The following is a 17,551-nucleotide window of genomic DNA, read 5'->3' as shown; positions in this document are numbered from 1 at the left end:
GTGTGTGTGGCCCCTCCCTTTATTTAGACCAAAAGTAATTGGACACTTGGTTGCTCAGCTGTTCCATGGCCTCGTTGCTTCTCTGAAGTCCCTTTCACGTACGAGATCTGTTCACGTTTGGGTGAAAACACAGAATCAGTAACACATTTTAATTCCCAGTCAGTCTTCTGGAACAGAAAAGTCACGGATATCATGTTTTCCCACCGGACTGTATTGAAGGAGAGCAGACAGGATGTATAATTCACAAGGAGGTGAATCTGCTGGAGTGGAAAGCCCAAACTGACGCGAGTCGAGCTGGATCACATCTCTGAGTCTCTTCCTGTTTCTGAAGGTTTGTTTTGTTCAAGCAAAGGCTGCGGATTATTTATGACCCTTGTGCTGATGCAGTTGGAGGGCTGTGTGCTGACTCTCTCGAACTACACTTCCCACGCACCTGCTTTCGCTGATTTCTCTCCTGATTTAAACCCCAGGGTCTGTTAGTTTGTCTTGTGTTTTGTTTTTATTTCTGCGCTAATGCTCTTTGTGATCCTCACCTCTACTGCTGTGCTTTTTGCCTGGTGTTTTTTGATGCTTTGACTCTCTTGTGGAAATAAAAGGTTTCTGTCCTTGCGTCTGTCTCTGAGCCTCAACCCTGATAAACATATCAAGTGGAAAGATCAGAATCCTAAAAGACACCACATTCACAGCATGTTCATTACAGTGTGTTGTGATAACTGTGTGTTATTAGTTACTGTTGTTAGTCACTGTGTGTAGTTTATAAATAAAACTTTAATATAGGTGTGTATGGACATGAAAAGCTTTTTATATGATTTCACTCAAACGCATGGTTTCAGCTCTGTGTTGGATCCTGGACTGTGTCTCCTGTGGATCCGACGCTCACACTGGTGTTTTCTTTGCTTGTTGTTTTGTGTCGCTGCTGGCGGTTTAACACTGAGGCCATCTGAGCGAAGTCACAACATCACTGTGTCATTTACATCATTGGCAGCAATGTCACGACGTTGGGGCGGTGATGTAAACGGGGCGGCACGGTGGTGTAGTGATTAGCATGATTGCCTCACAGCAAGAAGGTCCGGGTTCGAGCCCCGGGGCCGGCGAGGGCCTTTCTGTGTGGAGTTTGCATGTTCTCCCCGCGTCTGCGTGGGTTTCCTCCGGGTGCTCCGGTTTCCCCCACAGTCCAAAGACGTGCAGTTTGGTTGACGTGGGGCGGCCTTGGGCTGAGGTGCCCTTGAGCGAGGTACCGAACCCCTGACTGCTCCCCGGGCGCTCTGGTGTGGCTGCCCACTGCTCTGGGTGTGTGTGTGTGTGTGTGTGTGTGTGTGTGTGTGTTCACTGCTTCAGATGGGTTAAATGCAGAGGATGAATTTCACTGTGCTTTAAGTGTGCATGTGATGAGTAAAGGTTTCTTCTTCTTAATCTCATGGTTCTGATTCCCACTGGAGCCAAAACAAAAGATTTCCGTAAATGTTCGAGGTTAATGGGAGAGATGAACATTTTGACTTTGCAGTTTTTACAACTGTTTACACACAACACCATTACAGCATAATAATGTAAATGATACAGTTTTCACTGTGTGTGTGTGTGGGGGGGGGGGGGTAAACAGGTAAAAGGTCTTGAGTTGTTTACAGTGTGACATTTGCATTTGGAATGAACTCTCAGTGTAAAGTCCAAAGTGCTGCAATCACGATCAGTGAAGCAAATCACGTTAGACTGAGAAATCAAAATAAACCCATCAGAGAGACAGAACAAACAGTAGGCGTGGCCAAATCACTGATTTGATTCATTCTTCAAAAGAAAGAAGGCACTGGTGAGCACACCAACACCTGGAGAGACCCGGAGGAACATAAACTACTGTGGTGGAGGATAGAATTATTTCCCTGGTGAAGGAAATCTCCTGCACAGCAGTTGGTCAGATGAAGAACATCCTGCAGGAGGTTGGCGGATCTGTCTCAGGCAGTGATGAAGAGAAGACGTCATCAGAGTAAATACAGAGGCTTTAGCAGGAAGTGTACACCAGTGATGAGCCTCAAAGACAGCAAGATGAGATTAGAGATTATCAAACATCTGTACAATTCTGGAACAGCGTTGAGTGTCCAGATGAGATGAAGATCAACTTGTCGCAAAATGAAAAGAAGGGAAGAGTTTGGAGAAGTGAAGGATCTGCTTGGTGTGTCTGATAAAATAAACAGCAGGATGAATTCAGAAGTGACACAGACATCATCATCTTCAGACCCGTGCTTCAGAGCTCTGTGGATGGAGCTGAGGAGTGGAAAGGGAAATGATTCAGACTGAATTTAAGGATATTAAATAAATAAATAAAGGTCATTATAAAAAGTCACATTCTGTCCCTTCAACATTTCTGATGTTTTATTTTCTTTCGTGTCACAGTTTATTTCTCTGGAGGACGGAGGAGTGTTTTTAGTTAAAGTTTTAGTAAGAATTCAATTGATTCTTCAGTTGTGAACTAAACATTTAAGAGACTGAGATTTAAAATGTTCTATAATGTCTGTGGACACACACGCACACACACACACACACACACAGTAATCCACTAGACGTCAGTGTGGTTAATGAGAGTCATTAGAACAGATGGAGTTCAGATGCTGATTTATTTATGAGTTCTGGAGAGTCAACAGTGTTTCAGTTCTCTTTATTTAATATAATGTATAAAAATGTAGAAAGTTGTTTATTTAAAGGGTTTCTAATCTTACACACAAACAATCATTAAAACACAATTACACAAGTGTACTGAGAAAACACAAGAACCGCTCGAGTCTCTAATAGAACCTCAAATCATCTGTAACTTGGTGAAATCGGCAGTTCGGCCCAAACCGAGTCATCACCGAGTTCCTGTTTCACACAGCAGCTGTGTTCAGTATGTGAAGTTTATTTTGTTCGTTTTTCATGTTCAGTCTGTTCTGAGGTTCAGTCTGGGTTTAGTGGAACTGTGGACTGAAGTGTAGCATCATCTTTAAAGGGTTAAAGTGAACAGAGCCAGAGAGGGAGAGTGTTAATCCTGAAGCAGACGTCCAGCAGCTGCTCCACCCTCAACAACCACTTCTGTTACACACACACACACACACACACACACCAGAAGCAGCAGGTGCATGTTAAACACACACACACACACACACACACTGAAGGCCTGCATGTGACAGTAAACACACTCATCTGTTAGGATCAGTGATAGAAGTGTGTGTCTGGAGCAGAGACGTCACGTCTTAAACATGTTCAATAATTCACTGAGCTGTGACTCCTAATACTGATATTAACACAAGGACACACAACAGGCCCGTCTCCTCCTCAGAGCTTCATCACAGAGAAGAACAGTTTCACCTGCTGTCTGGGACATGCTGTGGAACATCACACTGTGGAGCATCACAATGGTATCCCCCCCCCAAAATCTGTCCCTCTGAGTTACATGTCAATCCTGAGATCGAGATGCTGAACCTCTTCTGCTCCTCGGACCTGCCTGATCCATCCTGGTGCCCTGTGTCTGGTTGGAGTCTCATCACATCGCTCCTGTGGAGGACGGCCCCATGAGGACAGTTGAAAGTCACACCTGGAGGACGCTCTGGACTCTTACAGTAATGCTTTTATGGCTGAGGACTACAGTTGACTTGCTAACTTTAGGACTGCAGTTGTCATGAACAGTTTTGCACTCAAGTTTCCATCAATGAAGAGTTTATAACATCAACGAAACTGACTTCATGTTAAAACTGTTAATGTTATAGTCATGTTGTCTGTTGTTGCCCAAATGAGGATGGGTTCCCTTTTGGGTCTGGTTCCTCTCGAGGTTTCTTCCTCATGTCGTCTGGGGGAGTTTTTCCTTGCCACCATCGTCATGGACTTGCTCATTGGGGATAGATTAGAATAAAATTAGCTCATGTCTTGGGTCATTCAGATTCTGTAAAGCTGCTTTGGGACAATGTCTGTTGTTAAAAGAGCTATACAAACAAACTTGACTTGTGGAACATCATGCTGTGGAACATCACACTGGAGAACATCACACTGTGGAACTCCAAGCTAATGAAGAAGCTGAAGAACACGATTCATTTCCTCACGTATTTCTTCACTCATGTTTCAGCTGTTAGACTCAGACTCGCTCATCATCACGTGACCAGAATAAAGAACCATCGAGTGTCTTTCCTGAACACCTGAACCTCTGAATAGTGATTTTTTCCCCTCATTACTGCCCCATGTACCCCACTCACCCCCCACTCCTGCCCTGCTGATGGCCCTCTTTACCCCCCGACCAGACCAGAGTCATTATGAATGCAGTCCACATTCTCTTACTGCCCCCCATGACCCCCACCCACCCACCCACCTCCCCCCCGAACCTAATGCCCTACAGCCTCTTACCACATCTTACAACCCCATGATCTCTCTTCCCCCATTCCTGTGCAGAATGACTCACTGATGTCACTGTTTGACTCCTGAATGAGACATCTTTCATCTTCTGGACCTTTTTATGTATTTTAACTGGGAAAACTGACTGTAGTGAATATTGATGTTATTTATGGAGAGAAATTCACCTTTAAAGTTCTTTGTTGTATCGTAAACTCACTTTAAATATTCACTGCATCCATATTTCCAGATGATAAACACGTATTAAAGCTTCCACCTGAGCAATGGTACTGTTTATCAGAACTAGAGTTTTATACAGTACATGGGGTGACCAGGGGTGCCATCTTCATACACACATATGTGTTCATGAAATATCTCCAGCTGAAACTACTGAAGCTCTCTGACGTAAGATTGATTTCCACAATGAAGACATTCTGCGATGCGCTGGACCTTGGTATGGAGAGAAGGGGGCGGGGCCAATGGTGCACCTGACTTCGATTCTTACCTCGACTGAGCAAACTCATCTCATCTCATCTCATCTCATCTCATCTCATCTCATTATCTGTAGCCGCTTTATCCTGTTCTACAGGGTCGCAGGCGAGCTGGAGCCTATCCCAGCTGACTACGGGCGAAAGGCGGGGTTCACCCTGGACAAGTCGCCAGGTCATCACAGGGCTGACACATAGACACAGACAACCATTCACACTCACATTCACACCTACGCTCAATTTAGAGTCACCAGTTAACCTAACCTGCATGTCTTTGGACTGTGGGGGAAACCGGAGCACCCGGAGGAAACCCACGCGGACACGGGGAGAACATGCAAACTCCACACAGAAAGGCCCTCGCCGACCACGGGGCTCGAACCCAGGACCTTCTTGCTGTGAGGTGACAGCGCTAACCACTACACCACCGTGCCGCCAACTGAGCAAACTCTGGCTTCAAATTTGAGAATGTGGTGGAGGAGTTTTGGCTTCATTTCTATAGAATGAAAGGTGATGGAGCCACACTGTCAGTTTGTTTGTTTGTTTTCAGTCATTTCTCCCTCCTCTCTAAAAGTTCTTATCCCCATCATCTCTTCCCTTACTGTCCACTGCTGCCCCCTACAGCCCCTTACTGCCCCTCCTACCCCATATTACAGCCTTTTCCTCATTCCTGCATCACATTCCTGCCCCCGTGGCCCCTCGCTGGTCCCACCTGCCCCCAGACTTACATACCCTAATGTTTATTTACTTATTCATTGAGTGGAATTTAATATTTTTATCCGACAAAAATAAATATGGTGTAAACAATTATTATTAGTTCAATAATTGCGCTGTAATGTTATACTTATACACTAGGTGGCAGTAAACACTCGGCCTGTACACCGATAAAGCGGAACAGAAGAAGAATAAAGCCGCATAATGGATTAATCCATTATTTTGGTTTTAGAGGTGCACAGTTTTAGATTTTAATAAAGTATTAAAACTAAATCAATAATTAAGCATTTCTGGCCATTATATTAAATTAAATGTGTTGTGTTTAACGAATATTAATCGCATTTCGCCTGTAGAATAAAACAAAACTTTCTGTTCGTTGAGTGGAGGAAGGTTGCAGCCGGAGGGATGATGGCTCCGTCTCAAACCGCACAGTGCGGCACTAGATAGCGTGTAGTGCAGTAGTGCAGGGTGACCGTTTCCGGGGTGTGGTTTCCGGTGGCGGGGTGCTGCGGTGCTTAAAGTCTGTAGTTTGATGTGATGGCGTTAATGTGAGGGAGGAGGAGCCGCTCTCTGGCGCTGTGTGAGTGAGGCGGTAGTGAGGAGTTTGGGACGCGGCCTCAGTGGCGCTGTGTGAGTGAGGCGGTAGTGGGGAGTTTGGAACGCGGCCTCAGTGGCGCTGTGTGAGTGAGGCGGTAGTGGGGAGTTTGGAACGCGGCCTCAGTGGCGCTGTGTGGGAGCAGCATGGCGGAACACAAGAGCAGTAAGGAGCAGCGCTATGACCGGCAGCTCAGGTAACAGAGTGACGCGCTTTAATCACCGTTTATTCCTGATTTGTAAAGAGTTTATCTGATGGAGCGCCTGTGCGGATGTTTGGGCCTGAAGGACGCAGAGAGACACACAGGACTGATTATTTACAGCACTGGAGCCGCTTTATTTACTGTAAACAGGAAGCGGATAAAGCTGCGGATTTAAGTGCTGAGGATGAAGCAGAGCGCTCGTGCACTGGCGATTTATTTCAGTAGAGTTTAAAGTGTTTTGTGTAGAGCTGTGTGAGTCCGGGGTACTGCACAAACTGCACATGGGTGTGTATATAATTGTGTGTGTGTATTTGTGTGTGTATATAATTGTGTGTGTGTGTGTGTGTGTGTGTGTGTGTGAGAGGTTGTGGGGAGATCACGGTCAGGACGCTCTTGAAAGTGCACATGTGTGTCTGATAAACGCCACAGCAACCGGGACAGAGATCCTGAAGAACCTCGTCTTACCTGGTACACACACACACACACACACACACACACACACACACACTCTGTCACACACACACACACACACTCTGTCTCACACACACACACACACACACACTGTCTCACACACACACACACACTGTCTCACACACACACACACACACTGTCTCACACACACACACACACACTGTCTCACACACACACACACACACTGTCTCACACACACACACACACACTGTCTCACACACACACACACTGTCTCACACACACACACTGTCTCACACACACACACACACACACACACACACACACACTGTCTCACACACACACTGTCTCACACACACACACACACACTGTCTCACACACACACACACACACTGTCTCACACACACACACTGTCTCACACACACACACACACTCTCACTCACTCACATTCTGAACTAAACAAATACATTTACACACATTTGGCTTTCTTTTTTTTTCATCTGATTAACTAAAAGAGAGAAATAATGGTTTTGTATGTTACAGAAACTCTTTCATTACAGTACCAACACTTACTTTAACTCTGTGTGTGTGTGTGTGTGTGTGTGTGTGTGTAGGTATCGGTGCATTCACTATAGTTGATGGACACAGAGTGAGCGGAGAGGATGTTGGGAACAAGTAAAGAGTTTAAAATTCTTTTATTATTCTTCACACTGATTAATTTCAGATCTTTACTCACACACACTGTGTTTCCTCTGCAGCTTCTTCCTCAGCAGTGACAACATCGGGAAGGTCAGAGCGCTGAGTACACTCCATCATTATTATTATTGTATTGAAAGTAGTTTATTTGGTGTTATTCTGTCTGATTTGGTTGTGTGTGTGTGTGTGTGTGTGCGCGCTCAGAGCCGAGCTCAGGCAGCGACTGAGTTACTGCAGGAACTGAACAGTGATGTTTCAGGAAACTTTGTGGAGGAGGTGAGATGGAACGAACACTCAGTGAGGAGCTCCTCATGTTCCTCCTCAGATTTCTCATCACCTCTGGGGAATCTTCACTGTCCCTCAGAGAACTCAAACCCATCTCAGCAGCTTTCTGTTTTTGTCTCAGTACAGAGAAAAGTGTGTGAGATGCTTTGTCTCACGCAGGCATGTGTGTGTGTGTGTGTGTGTGTGTGTGCAGGACGCCGAGAAACTGCTGGAAAACAATCCAGAGTTTTTTAACAGGTTCAGTTTGGTCATCAGTGTTCAGCTTCCAGAAAGGTGAAGAGCAGCTGTGTGTGTGTGTGTGTGTTCCACTGTATCACATTATCACTATCCTGGATTTATTAAACGACTGAGTCACTCTGTCTCTGTGTTTAATACGGTAACATGCTGTGTGTGCGCAGTGTGTGTTTGAGGTTGGCGTGTGTGTTATGGGAGGCCAGTGTACCGTTCCTCATCTGCAGGACATACGGACTTGTTGGCTGCATGAGACTCGTTGTGAAGGAACACACAGGTGACTGACACACACACACACACACACACACACACACACACACACACGTTTGTCTCACTATCCCTGTGAGGACCTTCCATTGATGATTATTATTGTAGTTAGTTAATGCTGTGCTGCACCTGAACCCCAACATCAGTCATGAAAATGAAACTTTTTGGCTCTTCATTCATTAACAAACCACAACAGCAGCAATTTCCCTATGGGGACCGTCCAAATGTCCCCACAAAGTTGAAATTGTCAGATTTTACTATCCTTGTGGGGACATCTGGTACCCAGTAGTGTGTATATAAAGACACACACACACACACACGCACGCACGCACGCACACACACACCACTCACTGAGTCACTCATTCATTCTGTGGTATCTGTATTCATCTGTTTGTTCATTGCTGCTGCGTTTCTCCACTTCATCCCTCAGATCTGTTCACGTTCAACAAAACAAACTATAAAATGTCTAACGTCACGTGACAGAATCATTTCCTCTGTGCAGAAACAACGCAGCTCAGAAAGAAACTCAAATAAAACTGCGGCAGCGGGAATAAAGATGTTCAGCATTAAAAACATGAAAACTCCTGAATTTATTTCTGATTCCTTTCTGTCCACACACTGAATCGTGTTCCTGTGATTTGCTGTGTGTGTCTCGTCAGTGGTGGAGTCTCACCCGGACAGCGCTCTGGAGGATCTCCGACTGGACGCTCCGTTCCCTGAGCTCACGAACCACGTCAGCTCCTATGACCTGGACTCCATGGACAAGAAGGTAGAGAGAGGAGCTTCGCACTCGGTGAGGAGTGTTCATTCACAACCACTGAACTTTACTGCGCTTTGCTTCTTGCAGGACCACAGTCACACACCCTGGATCATCATCATCGCCAGATACCTGGAGGAATGGTACAGAGAGGTAACGCACACTTCAACACAGAGCACTTTAATTCCACCACAGAGATGTTTCTTCTGCACAGGTTTAATACTGGAAATGATCAGTTACAGTAAAGAATATAAATGTGTAACTTCTCCAGGTTTTTTTTGATTGAATAAGGAAGGTATCAGAGGAAGCTTTAAAACAATTAACTGAAACATCACGAGCTCTGGAGCAGAATCCGAGTTCTGGAATCAGCTACAGGACGTGAATGCCACGCCCACTTCTCAGGCGGAGCAGGGCTGGGGTTATTTGAAAGCTCTTATTAACCGTTAGTGTGGGTCTGTAACTGTATAACACGTGCCGGTTGTTCACTTCCCAAATCCAGATGATTGCCAGGAACGGCGCAGGCTCTCCGGCAGAACGCGGTTATGTGACCAGTGGGCTCTTTGTTTTACGTGTGCGCGCGTGTGCAAGTATCTCATTACTGCAATGCACATCGTGACGTTTTCGCATCAGTGTATCACGATGTATTCAAGACAGAATCTCACACAAACATTTCCTGATAAGATGCAAACTGCAGTCACATGACCTGATGAAATCATAACAAACAACATAACTGGCTTTTGAAATCCTACAGAGAAAAATCTCATCTCATCTCATTATCTGTAGCCGCTTTATCCTGTTCTACAGGGTCGCAGGCGAGCTGGAGCCTATCCCAGCTGACTACGGGTGAAAGGCGGGGTTCACCCTGGACAAGTCGCCAGGTCATCACAGGGCTGACACATAGACACAGACAACCATTCACACTCACATTCACACCTACGGTCAATTTAGAGTCACCAGTTAACCTAACCTGCATGTCTTTGGACTGTGGGGGAAACCGGAGCACCCGGAGGAAACCCACGCGGACACGGGGAGAACATGCAAACTCCGCACAGAAAGGCCCTCGCCGGCCACGGGGCTCAAACCCGGACCTTCTTGCTGTGAGGCGACAGCACTAACCACTACACCACCGTGCCGCCCCAGAGAAATATATAATTTTTTTTTTTTTTGTTACTTCAGCAGGACTCTCAGTTGCCGAAAAGTTACCGGGAGAAGGAGGCGTTCAGACGCCTGATCAGAGACGGTGAGAACGTCCACGTAACTAACCCTCCATCTGTTCTCCTCCCATCTTCTGAAACCAGAAGTGTTTTCATTATTTATTCTCTTTTGGTCTCATTTTATTTGATGTGTAATTTAACGAGAACTCACTGATCCTCAAACTGATCTCAGGGATTCGCAAGAATGAAAACGGTTCTCCGGAGGAGGAGGAGAACTTCGATGAAGCCATAAAGAACGTCAACACTGCTTTAAATCCCACTAAGGTGTGTGTGTGTGTGTGTGTGTGTGTGTGTATATTGAGCATCTCCAACATTCACTGTGTGTGTGTGTGTGTGTATTTTGAGCATCTTCGACATTGTGTGTGTGTGTGTGCATGCAGCTCTGCAGCAGTGTAGAGGAGATCTTCAGCTCTGAGCAGTGTGAGAACATCACCTCACAGGTCAGACTTCAACACTCACTTTACCATGATCACAGAGCAAACGTTTATCAGATCTGGAACATCTGTATTCCTGTGTTTACACCCCTTTTCATCAGATTATAAATGTGTGTAAAATGTGTGTGTGTGTACAGACCCCAGCATTCTGGGTGATGGCTCGAGGTGTGAGGGATTTTGTGCAGAATGAAGGGAACGGGAAACTCCCACTGCGTGGAACCATCCCGGATATGATCTCTGACTCAGATAAATTCATCAAACTGCAAAATGTGTATGTACAGTTGTGTGTGTACAATTTGGGAATTGAGTTGTAAATGTGTTAATTGCACGTGTGTGTGTGTGTGTGTGTGTGTGCGTGTGTGTGTGTGTGTGTGTGTGTAGTTACAGAGAGAAGGCAATGCAGGATGCTGCTGTTGTGGCCAAACACATCGAGTCTCATCTTCAGGCTGTTGGAAAGGTCTCTCACACACACACACACACACACACACACAGAGTATAGAGTGCTGTGTGTATTAGGTAGATGATTATTTCCTGTTCTGTGTGACAGTGTTCTTCTTTTTCTTGTTTGTTTTAATTTGTTTCATCACTCTGAAGCCAGCAGAGAGCATCTCTGAGCAGGACATCAAACTGTTCTGTGAGTGACACACACACTGCGACACACACACACACTGCGACACACACACACACACACTGCGACACACACACACACACACACTGCGAAACCAGGGCTTTACATTAACTTTTTTGCTCACCGCCCACTGTGGCTAGTGGTTTTCCCGAGTCAGTAGCCACTCAGCCTTTTCACTAGCCGCAATTTTGTTGCCAGGAAATCGCAGTTTTTTTCTTCACCATGATGCGTTAAAGTTCGGAAGATCTAGATGTAATTATGAACGGCAGCGTATAATGTATCTCTACAGTAGCACTCAATACTCAGTGGTGTTAAGGTCGCTCCCTATATGAAAACATGCAACCAGTTCAGACAAAAATATAAACCGAGTATTCTGTTTATTGAACTCAAATTCAAGCCCCTTACAATATGAAATATCGTATAATATGAAAAATAACATTCAGTACAACTGAACTGATTCTAATATTAAAAGTCCAATTCAAAACATTTATCACTGAAAAACATTTGATGTTTTGATACGCAAGTATTCTGTGTATTATTATGTATATTATGTATTATCTATCAATAGTGTGTGTGTGTGAAGATGTGTAGAGAGAGAGAGAGACAGTAAACGCCCTCATTACATTCAGGGGAATTGGCTCAAGTGGTAGAGCGCTTGCTTAGCATGTAAGAGGTAGTGGGATCAATGCCCACATTCTCCAAAACAGCAGCTGCCCCCTTGCTTGCATTTTCTTAATTTCCTGAGGGAACTCGCCCAAAGGGATCAATAAGGTTTTATCTAATCTCATATCAGATGAGTCTGAATGGTCCATGAAAAATGGTGTTCGTGACCTGAGGCTTCCAGCAGGCCGTAAGTTGATAGCTGGGGCGGATCAACTTCTTTCCAATCGCGTGAACGTTTCTAACCAGCAGCTCCATCCTCTCCAGCTCAGCCGACTTCATGACGGCCAGGGACTGAAAGCAATGCTGTCCTGTAGTGACCAGCCGTCTTCGCCGGTTTTGATGTTATAGTACTGATGTGTGCATTTGACTTTTCGTGGTCCTTTATAGTTTCGAGTTTAAAATTACTGGTGCCTGTTTTTGCCAGACTTTCTACAGTCTTCGCAGTACAGGGTATTTTCGGTTTTGCTATGAACGAGCCAATCTCACCCGAACTTCCATTTGTCATTGAACTGTCTTATCTTCCTATTAGGGTCTTGTTCATCTCCATGGCCGCAGCCAGCTCTGAGGCCCCCGCGGTCCGGACCTCGGTCATTTTTAAGAGCTGAAAATACATTTGTACACTAAATATTCAACTGGATAAAAAAAATAAAGAACATTAAAACGTCTCCGTAAAAAGTGCATTGTTAATTATGTTAAACGTTGATTCTGTCTTCTGTGTGTGTTTCGTGCGGCTCTGAGACCAGGAACACAAAAGCGAATGAGTGCGTGACTCGGGGGAGGAACGCAGTGCAGGAGACACGGGGTTTCCATGGGAACCATCAGTGCACTTTCATGAAGCTGTTAAATTGACATTTTCGAAGCAGCGCTGTTGTAGCCTGCCTTGTTTGAGATTTTAAAAATAAATCATTCGATAAGCCAAAGCAATAGAGTGGAAAGTTTCAACTTGTGTTTGCCTTGGATAACTTTGCCTAAAACATGGTGGTGCAGACTTTTTTTTTTTTTTTTCTTTTCCCTAGAATGTTTTGTGTGTCGGTGTAACGGATGCCAGATTGTTAATGGATCTCAGTTCCACAGGCTGCATGGTTAGGGGATCTTTTGTCCTCATTGCTCTTGGGCCAGATCAAACCATTAAACACGCTTCAATTATTCTTACTCTTGCCATATACATGATTTTTTTTTTTTTTCAAAACTGATGATATTTAGTTCAAACACCATTAAAAGTAATTTCAGGAATAGATCTCTTGTGTGATGTGTAATTCACCCTCTCATTTAAATATGGCGGAAATGTTTGGGCGTGCGCTTTGCGCATCATGGACCTCGGTGATTTTAAACTGCTGCTCCGGCCCTGATCATCTCCGCCCCTTTTTCCCCGAGCAGCAGGGTTTGAAACTCCAGCTATGTGCCGCCACATAGTGCGCTTGTCAGTCGTCAGCAACTTTGTTGCTTCGTTCATTAACCGCAGGTTACCGCATCACTGATTTTTATCTGAGATGTTAACGAATGTTCTAAACAATTCTAATGTGTCAGAATGTTTATGCAGGGGCTCATGGGAGTTGTCGGCGCGTAATATTACATTGCAATGCGTTTATTATATCAGATGCCTTCAGAGAAAACTACAATTAAAATATATTGTCGTACCACAGAATAAACCACCCGCCAAAGTGGCTCGTGGGACTAAAGTCATTACCCGCCAAAGCCCAATTTTACCCGCAGTGGGTGGGTGCTAATGTACAGCCCTGTGACTGACACACACGTGCACACACACACCAAGCAGAAGAGAGATGCTATATTGTGTTGTCATGTTCATAACACGCAAAAAAATTTACTGAGCTGTGTGTGTGTGTGTGTGTGTGTGTGTGTGTTACTCCTACTGTTCACCTGTGCAGGTAAGAACGCAGCGTTCCTGCGGGTTCTTCACTGCAGATCTCTCTCTGAAGAATACAGCGTGGAAACTATTAACAGGGACGAGATCAGTGGGTCTCTCACACTCTCTCTCTCACACACACACACACACACACACACACACACACACACACAGTGGCTGAATGCATATTGTGTGTTCACTGTCTGTTATAAGGTTCCACACACTTTTTCATTCAAGCTTTTTAAAGTGTGTGTGTGTGTGTGTGTGTGTTGTCAGCTTCCTGTATGGATAATCCAGACAGTGAGATGGTTCTTTATCTCATGCTGCGTTCTGTGGATCGTTTCTACCAGCAGCACTCCAGATACCCAGGTACCATCAGACACCAGAAAAACCATTAGGATGAATAAAAACGTGAACCAGTTAACCATTAAAATAATCAGAATCACCTAAAACTACCACGAGTTAAACCATCAGACTGAGTTGTTAAACCCTTTACACCATCAGAACCCGTAAAAATAAAACTCGTTAAAACCTGTGTGTCTCTCAGGTGTGTATAATTACCAGGTGGAGGAGGACATCAGCAGGCTGAAGGTGTGTGTGAACAGTCTGTTGCAGGAATACACACTCAATGTCAACGTTAAAGATGACTACATCCACGAGTTGTGAGTGAACATCAGCATGATGTCATTTCCTCCCGACAGATCTGTCTTTTTTTTTTTTTAATTTAATATCACTCAGGAACTCTACAGTTAATAAATATAGCTGCAAGCAGCGATGAGGGGGCCAAACAGACATCAGGGCAGAGTTGCCAGGGAAGTGTTTTGTCATGGGCGTGGTCGTGTGCACTCGGAGCAAGTTTCATGTCAATTAACTGGAGATTGTCCATGAAACTGGTGAACAGAATCAGGGGACGGGCCCCCGGCTGTGTGGAGATTTCAAAACTTTCACCATCTAGTTTGCCCTCGCCAGATGAAGAAGAAATAAAAAGATTAGTAAGGAAAGGGAGAAACACAGTGTGCAGCTTTGTTGCTTGGTCCCTATTATTAATAATAACATTATTAATAGTTATTTATTTACATTAATTTACTTCATCAGTTATCATTATTTTTATACTACCACTGATGTTAATATACTGTGTGTGTGTGTGTGTGTGTGTGTGTGTGTGTGTTAGTTGCCGTTATGGAGCTGCAGAGCCACACACAGTTGCAGCTTTACTGGGAGGTGAGTTTTACTTACACACACACACACACACACACACACACACTCGGCAATGATATTCAGTAAACTGCTGCTGAGTTCTGGACTCTGATTGGTCAGAAGGTGGTGATTAATTCTCTGTAACAGCAGCTCTGACACTAGTGCAGGTTTATATTAATGCACTCGCTCTGTTATTGTTTCCATGGTAACAGCTCATTCACAGGGTGAGCATCTCTAATGTGTTTTCTGTAAGGAGTCTCCAGTGTCAGCGCTGTGTAACAGTCAGAGGTGAAGCTGGAACTGTAAGTTTTCTGACAGTTTCAGGATTGAGGAGTTTACACTTCTCTACAGTTTATAAACAGAGCGAGTGTTTATAGCTGCTATAATATTTAGTGACAACAGGAACTACTGAAGTTCCACAACATTAAACCATAACTATAACTGGGTAAAATATGGCCTGTCATTCGAATGCATCCTTGACACACCGCTGTAGTATAAGCGTAATAAAACAGTTGAGTGGTGTGCTGTCTCCCCCTGCTGGTCACTTTGTTTAACGTGTTCTCGTTCCTCTTTACAGGAGCTGCAGCTCAGGAAGCCATCAAACTCGTCACACACCAGTTTGTTCCATTTAACAACACGTTCATCTACAACGCCATGGCTCAGACATCAGCCACCTTCCAGCTCTGAGACTCTCTAAACGTGTGTGTGAGAGATTTAGCACGATTGTCATTAATGTCCTGTTAATGTTCATCATTAAACACTGCATCAGTAATAAATAGTGACGAATAAAAATAAGCAGCTGTGTTTGTCTGATTAAATGTGTCTTTAACGTGATCAGGGTCGGCTCGTGTCTCTATTACGCTGCATTACAGATGTTCTCGATCTGACTGAACACTTTTAATTCTGCTTTGTGATGTTAAGCTCCATTTTGAAACACATTAAATGTATTTAGATTAAAATGTTTCATGTTTTGGGGTTCTGGTGTGTGTGTGAGTGAGAATTCCTGAGACGTTAGCAATGTGTGTGTCGTGATGATGTCACAGTGTTGGTTTTCTCACAGTTACAGCAGTGATGATCAGTTTATCAGCAGGAGAATTTTCAGTGATCTTGAGCAGCAGTGATGGAGGTAAAGCGTGAGAGCTTCTTTTGTCACACACAGTGATGTTCATCATCACATGGATGAGGAATCCTGAAGAGATGGAGTGGAGCTCCTCCCGGAAGTCACTGCACGGTGACCAGACTATATTTATAGTTAAAAAGAAAAAGCAGAAATAAATACTAAGTTGTATATTTGGATAAACTATATTCCTGAAGTGTTCACTCGACTCAGTACCTCATCTAAAGAATGAGGGGAAGTGTGCAGGTTTGAAATGGAACACAGCCTGAGCAGAGACAGGAGTTATTCTACTCACACACAGCAGGTGGTGCGCTTCTGGGCTATTTTTTAAAATTATTTCTTCTGATTTCTACCCAGAGGAAATTAAAGGCGCTTCATTTCCTCTGCTATCAGCACATTCCACTGCTGAGTGAATAATTCATAACTGCAGGCTGCTTTTAAAATGATCTGTTGAACAGGACAATGTGGTGAGAGAGAGAGAGAGAGAAAATCACTGCAGGACGAGATCTCTCTCTCTCTCTAAACCCTCAGCAGGCCCAGAGCTGTAGATTGTAAATTACTCAGAGTGCTTGTGTGTTGGATTTGAGAAGTATGTGGAGTTGAGTGTGATGAGTTCAGTGAGGAACGTTCGCTCTTCACCGTGTTCGTGTTCCTGCAGTGGAAATTTCCCCTGAGCCTTTTTACTCCTGCAGATAAACACACACACACACCAGCCAGGCGTCTTTCTGTTAAAGGATTAAACATGTTAAAGGAGCAGTTCAGTGTTCCAGTGGTGTGCATACGTATTGGGTGCGAGACACAACCAAGTGGGCAAGGAGAACTCTGATGAGTTGGAGGTCTTTCATATTGGTTATAAATATATATGAAAAACCCACTCGCCGCCACGCCTGTTTGACATGTTCAGAGTCACAAGCCCTCTTTGTCACATGTTTTCCTCATTATATCATGTACAAACATTATTTCAGTGTTTAAACACTTATTTCCATTCATAGAGTCAACAACTCAATATACACAACGTGATCTCTGTGATGAGAATCAGCAAACTGACACGACATCTTGTTGTGCCAAAATAAACAGCTGGTGTCCTGTGGAGTTATTATGGGATGGCTATCACTGTACAACACCTGAAAAAGTAAAACAAATACTAAAACTGTTCAGTTCCTCAAAATAAAATGAAAAATAAAACTACTTGTACACTGCAGCTTTAATAAAGAAAATAGCTCTTTAAAGACCATCAGACTTGACCCTTACTGCAGGAGAGCACTCGATGGTTCTGGATGTGGAGGGTTTAGGGTAACTCTGGGGGTGGAGGGTAACTCTGGGGTGGAAGGTAACTCTGAAGGTGTAGGTTACTGCTGAGGGTGGAGAGTAACTCTGAGGGTGTAGGATACTGCTGAGGGTGGAGGGTAACTCTGGGGGTAAGGGGTAA

General features: G+C 44.4%; 1 protein-coding gene across 2 annotated transcripts; it reads left to right on the top strand.

Annotated features, from left to right (window-relative positions):
- Nucleotides 1-6,069: 6,069 nt before the first annotated feature.
- Nucleotides 6,070-15,800, top strand: nae1 (nedd8 activating enzyme E1 subunit 1). Of its 2 annotated transcripts, none has more exons than XM_060911092.1 (20): nt 6,070-6,334; nt 6,705-6,808; nt 7,384-7,444; nt 7,528-7,558; nt 7,670-7,741; nt 7,944-8,023; nt 8,149-8,258; nt 8,908-9,017; nt 9,096-9,158; nt 10,185-10,245; nt 10,392-10,483; nt 10,600-10,659; nt 10,791-10,924; nt 11,035-11,110; nt 11,248-11,287; nt 13,831-13,917; nt 14,085-14,177; nt 14,356-14,470; nt 14,980-15,029; nt 15,583-15,800. In XM_060911092.1, exons 1-20 carry the CDS (start codon nt 6,285-6,287, stop codon nt 15,690-15,692), a joined length of 1,599 nt encoding a protein of 532 aa, XP_060767075.1. In that variant the 5' UTR covers nt 6,070-6,284; the 3' UTR covers nt 15,693-15,800. The 2 variants fall into 2 exon arrangements, with proteins under 2 accessions (XP_060767075.1, XP_060767074.1); XM_060911091.1 differs by having other exon boundaries at nt 6,071-6,334; nt 10,182-10,245.
- The last annotated feature ends 1,751 nt before the right edge of the window (nt 15,801-17,551 follow it).

Source organism: Neoarius graeffei, chromosome 27, assembly GCF_027579695.1.
Source record: "Neoarius graeffei isolate fNeoGra1 chromosome 27, fNeoGra1.pri, whole genome shotgun sequence".
In the NCBI taxonomy this organism is placed as follows: domain Eukaryota; kingdom Metazoa; phylum Chordata; class Actinopteri; order Siluriformes; family Ariidae; genus Neoarius; species Neoarius graeffei.
This window is presented reverse-complemented; position numbering and strand designations above follow the sequence as displayed.